At 35.3% G+C, this 10,317-nt stretch overlaps 2 protein-coding genes across 3 annotated transcripts; one reads left to right on the forward strand and one right to left on the reverse strand.

The window, feature by feature from the left end:
* Positions 2,103-3,853, forward strand: LOC107631910 (heme-binding protein 2). Its single transcript, XM_016335509.2, has 3 exons — positions 2,103-2,333; positions 2,819-3,280; positions 3,378-3,853. The coding sequence occupies exons 1-2, from the start codon at positions 2,119-2,121 to the stop codon at positions 3,261-3,263; spliced, it is 660 nt and encodes a 219-aa protein (XP_016190995.1). The 5' UTR covers positions 2,103-2,118; the 3' UTR covers positions 3,264-3,280; positions 3,378-3,853.
* Positions 2,704-6,877, reverse strand: LOC107631896 (probable apyrase 7). 2 transcript variants are annotated; one of them, XM_021122585.1, is made up of 4 exons: positions 5,411-6,877; positions 3,784-4,670; positions 3,380-3,459; positions 2,704-3,279 (listed from the first exon to the last, which is right to left on the reverse strand). In XM_021122585.1, the coding sequence occupies exons 1-2, from the start codon at positions 6,549-6,551 to the stop codon at positions 4,618-4,620; spliced, it is 1,194 nt and encodes a 397-aa protein (XP_020978244.1). In that variant the 5' UTR covers positions 6,552-6,877; the 3' UTR covers positions 2,704-3,279; positions 3,380-3,459; positions 3,784-4,617. The 2 variants fall into 2 exon arrangements, with proteins under 2 accessions (XP_020978244.1, XP_020978240.1); XM_021122581.1 differs by having other exon boundaries at positions 3,784-4,885; positions 5,411-6,870.

The raw sequence follows: 10,317 nt of genomic DNA on the forward strand, positions 1-10,317 counted from the left end.
CAAGAAGAAACTTAAAAAGGTAAAACAAGAAGGAAAAGGTGAATAAGAAAAAAATGAAGAAGTTGATGATGATGATGGAAAAGAAGAAGAAGAATACACCGAAAATTCTTAACAATACACATAAATATCTTAGTTTTACATCGAAATTTGCTACAAATACACAAAAATATTTTCTTTAATGCTGCATTTTTTCTTCTTTTTTTTCTTATTTCTTTCTTTTTTTAGTTGAATGAATGTAGATTCATCCTCTTCCAAGTAATTATTATGTGTTTCTTCTTCTTCTTTGTTTAATTTTTTTTGTTTTTATTCTTATTAAAAGAGTAAAACAAGAAGAAACTTGAGAAGGTAAAATAGGAAGAAAAACATTAATAAGAAAAAAAAGAAGATGATGATGCTGATGAAATAAAAGAAGAAGAAGAAGCGGCAGAAGATGATGAGGAAGAAGATGAAGAGTTTTGAATTATGCAGAATTTATCAGTACAAATACATCAAAAATTCTTAATAATACACAAAGATGTCTTAGTTTTATACCGAAATTTGCTGCAAATACACAAATTTATTTTCTTTAATGCTGCATTTTTTTCTTTTTTTATTTCTTTTTTTCTTTTAGTTAAATGAATGTAGATTCATCCTCTTCTAAGTAATTTTGTAGCATTATGTGTTTTTTCTTCTTCTTTGTTTGATTTTTTTGTTTTTATTCTTGTTAATAGAGTAAAACAAAAAGAAACATTAGAAGATAAAACAAGAAGAAAAAAATGAATATGAAAAAAAAAAGATGAGATGATGATGATGATGAAAAAGAAGAAGATGAGGAGGAGATAGAAGAAGAATTTTAAATTATACAGAACTTATTAGTACAAATATACCAAAACTTCTTAAAAATACACATAAATATCTTAGTTTTATACCGAAATTTGCTACAAATACACAAAAATATTTCTTTAATGCTATATTTTTTTTCTTTCTTTTAGTTGAATGAATGTAAGTTCATCTTATTCCAAGTAATTTTGCAGGATTATGTGTTTCTTCTTCTTCTTTATTTTTTTTTTTTTTTTGTTTTTATTCTTATTAAAAAAGTAAAACAAGAAAAAATTTGAGAAGGTAAAATAAAAAGAAAAAGATGAATAAGAAAAAAAAGATGATAATAATGAAAAAGAAGAAGCAGCAAAAAATGAGGAAAATGAAGAGGAAGGGTTTTGAATTATGCAGAACTTATCAGTACAAATACATCAAAATTTCTTAACAATACACAAAATGTCTTAGTTTTACATAGAAATTTGTTATAAATACACAGAAATATTTTTTTTAATGCTGCATCTTTTTCTTTTTCTTTTTTCTTATTTCTTTCTTTCTTTAGTTGAATGAATATATGTTCATTTTCTTTCAAATAATTTTGTAGCATTATGTGTTTCTTCTTCTTTGATTTTTTTTTTTTGTTTTTATTCTTGTTAAGAGAGTAAAACAAAGAAAAATTTAGAAAATTCTATGGCAAAGTTTTTGGATCAGACAACGTCATCAATATGATAAAAAATAACGATACCAATAACGACGATACGTATAAAAAGAAGACCACGATGACGATGATGATCATGATGAATATCGATGATGAAGATGATGAAAGAGAAGGAGGAAAAGGAAGGAGGAGAAGAAAGTCCAATGAGAAAAAAAAAAAAGAGGAGGAAATGGTGTTTGTGACGACGATAACTAAAGAAAAAATAACAAAAAAGAAAGAGAAGAAGAAGAAGACAAAAGAATGACAAAGAAGAAGAAAGAGAAGAAGAAGAACGTACAGTAGGAGAGCGGGAGTGTATATGACTTATTAGACTTGTTTAGTTAAATGATTTGTATATAGAGATTAATTCTACTTTTATTTATCAGGAAAAAAATCATTTAAGTACCTAACAAAAGTTTGTCACGGTATAAGTCGTTGGTATATTCGAACTATTTTTGCCTTCTCCAAACCTGCTCCAATTCTATAATTAAACTGCCTTTCGTCTAAACAGCAAAAACAAAGAGCGAAACGAGCAAACACGGCTAAAATAATAATAAAATAAATTAAAAAAGAAACAGTATTGGCAACGTGACACATAAGATAGGTTGAGCGAAGGCCGAGGGGGAATGGAGATGATGGCGATGAAGAAGACAGCGGCGGTGTTTGTGGTCAACTTGCTGCTTTTGGTGGCATTTTGTAGTGCGATCGAATCACCGCAGTACACACTAATCCACAAGGAGTCGGAATTCGAGATCAGGCTCTATCAACACTCTGTTTGGATGTCCGCGCCTGCTCTTCTTCAACTTTCCTTCCAGAAAGCCACCTGGAACGGTTTCCATAGGTATGCTACCTATTTATTACTTTCTATCCACACCAAGATTCAATTCAATATCCTAGAATGGGCTAGTAGAATTTAGGAACCATTGCTGCAAAAATTATAGCGTCAAGGCTGAAGATTGTTGAAATTTATTTAGTTTGGGTCATCAAGATTCAAGGCCAGTGCTTTTTTGTTTTGAACAAAAGAACTCAACACTCAGGTGGAGCAAAGAAAGACAAGAACAGAAAAAAAAAATCCGATATCATCTCCGGCATAGCCATCAACAACCTGAATTATTTACCACACCGCACAAGAAAAAGTTTGAGCCACACAATCAACAACCCCCTGTTGTCAAGGATTAAAACCAAGAAGTTTGTCTTAATACATTGGACAATGTAAAAAATTTAGTAGTTTTGTTATTCTTAACCATTTTATTATTATGATTGTGTCCATACACGTATTCTTTTAGGTGTTCAAGTACAGCAGTTGTTTGTTTTGAACCTTTGTAGGTTGTTTCAATTCATACAAGGTGCCAACCTTAACTTCTCTCGAATTCCCATGACTGCTCCGGTGCTGACAACAATGGTCCCCGGAGCTGGACCCCTCGAATCACAAGGGTATTATGTTAGTCTTTACTTGCCTGTCAAGTTCCAAGCCACCCCACCACTCCCATTGCCAGAACTCAGCATCAAGCCCCACAAATTCGCCAGCCACTGCATTGCGGTCAGAGAGTTCTCTGGTTTTGCCAAGGATGATAGGGTTGTCAAAGAAGCTCAAAAGCTTGCCACCTGCCTCAGCAGGTCCCCTTGGGCTGACTCAACTCCCTCCAGGAGTTCTTACTCCATTGCTCAGTATGATGCTCCTTTTAAGACCGTTAAGCCCCGGAACGAGGTTTGGGTCGACATTGATGCCCCTGATTTGGGTTGTAAATCAGTTGATGTTGCAGCATATTGAAAGAATTGTTGTTGATCTAGTATTTGGATGCAAATGTTGTCAATCATAATATGCTGTAATAGCATTTGTATATGACTATATGTTAATAACTTAATATCAAAAGAGATCAGACTCACTTGAAAAATATTTTTCTTTTTCCCTTTTGTAACTGGAACTGCCTCCTTCATGTGGTCTATAGTTTGTGCATTTGTTTTTCCTTTTAGAATGTGAAAAAATAATTATTTTATTAGTCAAATTCTACATATAGGATTTGGATGGTAGAAAACGGTATGGAAAGAAAAGTACAAATTTCTATATCAAGTAGTAAGGGGCGATCCGCGCTCCACAAACTATGGATTACAACAATCAAGTACCGCAAAAAGGAGAAGTTTATCTACTTTTTAATAACCAAATGAAATGTCTTTCACAACAATCAACTTTTCACAAAGCTTAGGCGAGTTTCTACAATTCTATGTCTATGTTTTAGACATAACGTTGCTTTAAAGCTAATAAAACTTAACTTCTGTAAAGTGGAAAATACCGGTACAAAATTGTCCTTAGTCAGTGAAAGCTCCGGCGTCACGGGATCCACCAGCAGACCCATGAAAAATTAAGATAACGAATGAATCACATGTTTGATTGATTTTCAAACAATAACCCTTACAAGCAGGCTAAATTACTAGCAATATTACACGTCAAGATTGCACAAGCACTCAGTCATTTTTAAAGAATAGCTACTACGAGTCTATGACCAACTTTAGTTTCAAATTCACAGCCTACACGGACTTAATCTCAGATATTGCCAAATACATGAATAGCATAACTTTAGGTGTACAAATATCATTCTTATATATCAATATATCAATTGAAGAATCAGCAATGAATACGTGAGAGTTTTTCCCACTATCTTTCATTAACGTTTGCCAATTGGCATCAAAAGCTTGGTATAAAAGCCACTTTCCTCTAGGTGTGTGGTTTTAAATTTTTGATGACCCAATTAAATAAGCACCAAGTTTCAAACCTCTTAGTATCATGTCTTATTAAAATGAAGTTATGCAAAGGTCAGAACGATCAAGAACACTGAATTAATAGTTAAAAAGAACGCCGTCTTATATGAGTATATGTTGGCAACGATAAGCCAGAAGCAGAAGCCCTCCTGCTTGGCATTGGTAGCTTGATTTGGCTACAATTAACAATCAATAAAACAAATACAAGTACAGCAAAGAGCAAAGTTGGAGAAGAAAGGACCTTGACATTCCTTAAGGTTGAGATGATAGTCTCTGGTTTGCGGTTTGTTGAATTTAACCATAGAAATTTACCTTCAACCATTGCAGCTCCTAACGTCCAGGAAACATCACCTGGACCAAACACCATTTCAACATCGCCAAGACACATTCCATAGTCGATCAAAGATGCCATATAAGCCACCTGGAAACAAAATTGTCCCATGTAATTTGAATTATCAGAAATACTGCTCAAGCCAGCCCATAAATTTGAACATATCTGTTTGCCTGAATCCCAAACCATTGTTAGGTTGGCTCTTGGGCTCAAATTAAGCTTGTTGTAGACAAAAAAGAAACCAGACAAAGCATGAAAGCGCTTGATTGGGTGTGCAATAGCTGTTAAATTAGGTAGACTGATGCCTGTAAGGTGCAGAATGAAGCATAATAAGTTTCTGCATTTTTATGTGAAAATCATGGAAACAAAATCCAAAGTAACCACCCCCCTGATTTCCTTGTTCTTTTTGCCTTCTGGTGGGTGGGCCAATGGGGATCCCTACAATGATAATAGGGGGGTAGACTACACGCTAATCATGAAAAGTAATGCATTTTCACGTTATCAACACTTGAGAAGTAAACCTTTTTGGTATCAAATTTGTGTATGTAGTATTGGATTTCACTGTTGCTTCTTTTCTTCTTTTTAATGTGATCTTTTCTGTCGATAATTCTGTCGATAATTCTGGTAAAAGGGTGACAAATTGAGACAAAAACCCAATGGTAAATTTCTTACTTATGTCGGTGATTAACTCTGATAGAATTTGCTTAGCCAAAATGAATTTCGCAATTTTTAATTAACATATAATGTATAAAGAGTTAAAGAGCTATGAGAAAAATTTCATCATCCCGAAACAACTTAGGAGTGTATAAATTCAAACTATATAAACTTACCAATATGAGAAAATGAACTTGCTTCGCAGTCTTTGCCAGCATTTGGATGTGGAACTTTAGTATTGCTTGAGTTCATTGAAGAAGCAATAGCTATTTCCTTGCATTGCTCCCAATCAGGATCTCCAATAAGTCGTAAAGACCGAGGTTTCGTTTCATTGGGTTGGCTATGATTTTTCTGATATGTGGCGTCAAATGCAGAGCAAGAATTGCAGGTATAATTTTGTGCAAAAGTAGACATCAAACAAGGATGTCTGATAATAGAGACACTTCCAATTCCTTCTGCAATTTGACTATTTCTGAGCATAAGAACTGTCCTATCAAACGCTTCATTTAAACCAAATGCAGGCAACGAGTACGCCACAATATTATGCTCAATTGAACTAATCCTTGATGTCATAACATGAGAATCATCTCCAGCACCATTGTCTACCTCTACCACAATCTGCAACGATGAGCCACCCAAATCAAGAATCCCAAAAGTACGATCACCTTGATAACCATCAAATCTTCCCATCTTGTAATTCAAAGCCACCCAACCATAATAAGCTTCTTCCCTCCCACTCAGAACCCTTATCCAACTCTTCCTACACATAAATGAATGACCTTTCACAACTACCTCAACATCTTCCAAAACTCGCACGGCATCACTTCCGGGAAGCCTCCTCAGACCAGCAGTGGCCAGAACAAAAACAGGTGTTTCCCTATGCATTTCGCGTGGGATCACATTCTCTGCCCAAGCAATCAATGGCTCCAAAGAATTCCTCACTCCCGAAGAATCATTCACAAACTTGTCCAACCCGGGTTCAGTTTGCATACAGTGATACTGACAAGAACTCTTCCAGAGTGAGTTCTTTGTTGTTGAACTGTTATCAGGATAAGAATTCAGCAGAATTGGCAAGCTACCATTGCTTATAACCCCAATGTTCCACTCATACACGTTCACCCGTGTACCAGTGCTTCCACAATCCACAACAACAGTGTAATACGACGCCGCATTGAAGTGACCATTTCTACCATAACCTGACTCCAAATGAAAACCCAGTAACAACAGCAGAGTGACCAAAATTGCTGCAAGGATTCTCAAAATCCATTTGCGATTGACGAATCGTTTGTCTTTGGAAGGGGATTTGGGGAATTCCATTAGAATAAGGGAATATAAAAAGAAAAATCTAATACCAAACCCGTTATTTCTTTCATGTATTATTAGTCCATAGTTACATAATAGATCAGTGTTTCAGCTCCAACTATGAAGAATTCACTTGTAGCTTGGAAGCGTAGTAATGAAAATATAGAAAAAAGGATTCACGAACCTGGTACTTTGATTTTTGATCCGCAATTATCTTTGAATGGTGTTGGTATTGAAATTTCAGATCTGAGTTCTCTGCAAGCTTAGTTCTTTTCAGTTAATCTTTTTAGGGCAATTTAAGTTTTAAAAAAGAAAAACGAAAGAACGAAAAAGGGCGCAATTAGAAATAATCAATATTATATTATCATGCTAACTTGCTAAATATTGAAGTCATCCTTCATCAAGCTTTCGCGATTAGAAATATGAGTTAATAGTCAAAATCGTCCCTGAAAGATACCTCGATCTCCATTTTGGTCCTTGAAAGATAAAATTAATCAAAATCGTCTTCGAAAGATACACGACTTGGTCACGTTAGTCCTTCCGTCAGTTGGACGATGACGTGTCATGTTAAGTGCCACGTGGCATGATGACGTGTCATGCCACGTGGCAGATCAGTGACACATGGCACGCCACCTGGCAGGTCAATGACACGTGGCATCACTTGACATATAAAAAAGTTTTTTATAATCAAAATAGTCTTTGAAAGTCCAATCATAAATCATTTTCATTCCTCAAATTCTAAAAATTAGTCAAACTAGTCCTTAATAGGATCCTCTTAAGAGCACTATTCATAAACAATGATTCCGAAGGTTCTTCTCCTAAAAATTCAGTATCAATAGCAGCATTAGCCATCAAAAGGTGAAGTTAAAAAATTGAACTCCGAGCTGAAACACTACTACACAATAATATCTACCCATTCAATCAATCCAAATCAAAACACCATTACATTTCAACAGAAAATCCTGCTATTTCTGAGGAAGAGTGGAAGTTACAGACCATCTATTTGTAAAAAGTACTGACTGAAAATGGATATTGATCCTCTTATCCGCACTCTGCACTCCGCACAATGCTTTCAGTGGCAGTTTCTTCTTATCCGCACTTGGCGCCCTTTCACTTTCACTTCTCCACCTACTTCACTTCTCAGCCTCAACACTCATAGGTGTATAACATTGTAACTTTTCAAGGTAAGTAAACTGCTAACTAAACACCTCAGTAAGACAAGCTTTAGAGAAAAAAGGTGGATTCTAGAACAACATTTAGATGTGAAACAAGTGACTATGAAGTATGAACTTAATTGAAGTGACAAATGTTAACCTTAGAAATCTTGATATAATTGAAGGGTTGTTAACTGATCATACCATATTTGAACAAGTCTTGAGGGAGTGGCTGGAAATTGCTGGCAATGGCATATATAATTCCGAGTACAGCAGCAGTTGTGATGTGATGCTGCCAAAATAATTAACTCAAAACCAAAGTTATAAAAGCAAATAAGTGAGAGGTAGGTATTTGGTATTAGCATACCCCTGATCTAAAAAGAGTAACTCTGCTTTCTCATCCATACTAAGCACCTCAGGTCGAATTCCCAGATATGGAAGAGTTGTGGCCTCAACCAAACCTGTCAAAACAAAACTGCCTGGGAATAAATTAGTGGATTAAAATTAAAATCGTATTATTAGGATGTGGTTAGTTCCACGATAAGGTTTTGAAAACACACCCTAATCCACAAGCGAGAGAGGTTAGTGTAACGGTTTGCCATTCCCAAGGTACCTCCCATCGGCTGAGAAGAGGCCAATTGGTATTGGGTTTGTTAGGTGCGTTGAAGAAGCAAACAGAATGAAGATTCCGTGGAGTAGGTGGAGAAGTGAAAGTGAAAGGGCGCCGATGAGTGTTGAGGCTGAGAAGTGAAGGGGAGTGGAAGAGGGAGGAAGAGAGAGAAGAAGAAGAATCTGCCACCGAAAGCATTGTGCGGAGTGCGGAGTGCGGATAAGAGGATCAACTGCCAGCCGCAGCCGAGGGAACCTCTGATGCTGTGATTGGGATTGAGCCGGAGAACGAGCTGCCCAGAGCATGTGCCATCGAGAAAGGGTGTGAAGAAGGCGGCGATGAGGTGAAGGTCTCTGGTGGTAGCAGCTGCGAAGTGGAGGAGGTTGTGGACGAAATTGTGGTTGGAGAAGGAGCTAAATTGGGGGAAGGTGAAGAAGAACCTTGCATTGATGAATTGCAATGTTTGGGAATTGAAGATGATGCAAAGAAGAATAAGAAAAAAAACTGTGAAGAAGAAGAGAAGAACGACGACGTTTCAAGGCTAGGAGAGCCTTCTACCAAAACGGTGTCGTTTTGGTTGTCTGCCACGTTGGCAGTTAACGGTCCACGTCAGTGGCCGTTTGCCAACTCAGCTACGGAGATGACGGAAGGACTAACGTGACCAAGTCGTGTATCTTTCGAGGACGATTTTGATTAATTTTATCTTTCGAGGACGATTTTGATTAATTTTATCTTTCGAGGACAATTTTGATTAATTTTATCATGCAAAATAATAAAAAGAAAATTCATTTAATGTCATACATTTTATTAAGGAATAAGTACTATTTTGGTCCTTAACGTTGAGAGTCAGAATCAAAACCGTCTCTGATGTAATTTTTGACTTAAAATCGTCCTTAATATTGCATTTCATTTTAAAATCGTCCTTTTTAATAAAAATTTTTAATTTATTCCAAATTTACGAGGGGAGGGGGACGGCGGCGGCGTTGGTGGTGGTGGAGTGGCAGTGGGTGTTGATGATGATGATGATGATGGTGATGATGATGTTGATAATGGTGGTGGAGTGGCAGTGGGTGGGGGGTGGTGTTGGTGTTGGTGTTGGTGGTGATGGTGGTGGTGGTGGTGCTGGAGCTGGTTGTGGCGGTGGTGTTGGTGTTGGTGGCGGTGGTAGTGGAGGAGGTAATTATGTTGATAGTGGTGAGAGTATTTTTGTCCAAAAAAATTAAAAGAACGATTTTAATACGAAAAAAAACGTTAAGGACGATTTTAAATCCAAAATGAGAAGAAGGACGAAATCGATTCTGGCGCTAAACTTTAGAGACCAAAACCATGCTTATCCCTTTTATTAACTAATCAATTTAATTTCTAAGTTTTCAAATTCATTTGGTTGATTTTTGAGTTTTTTAATCTGAATTTTATAAGCGTGAATTAAATTATTTTTTTATTTATTTTTACAAATTCTCATATGACATTTTAATGGGATGTTGATTTGTATCGTAAAATATTAGGTATTATAAAATTTAGAGATTTAATAGATAAGCATTATATATGGCATTGCCATGCCTTAGTAATTTACTCTGTTAAGATGAAAATAATTGATTAATGGTTCAAGAACCAAGTTAATTAAGATCTCAATAAAATATGCTGAGAAAAATACTGATTAAATTAAAAAAATATTAGATGAATATATTATTTTTTTAATTAAATTTAATTAACTTCTTTTATGTTTCTTCTCTTTTTTTTCTTTTATTTAAAATTTTCAATTATCAATTCTTAAATTATTAAATCGACTTAATTAAACTTAATCATTAAAATGACTCGAATATATTATATAATACTATCATTAAATTAAATAAATTAAGGTTATTAACACTACGGCCCGCCGCCCCCGGGGGGTGCTAACTCATTTAATTTTGCAATTCAATAAAAGAATAGGTTAATATTTTATATATTAGACATGATTTACAGTAATATTATGTTATTTTTTGTAATAATGATGATGATGATTTGAACATTTTTT

This window comes from Arachis ipaensis, chromosome B01 (genome assembly GCF_000816755.2).
Source record: "Arachis ipaensis cultivar K30076 chromosome B01, Araip1.1, whole genome shotgun sequence".
Taxonomy (NCBI): Eukaryota; Viridiplantae; Streptophyta; class Magnoliopsida; order Fabales; family Fabaceae; genus Arachis; species Arachis ipaensis.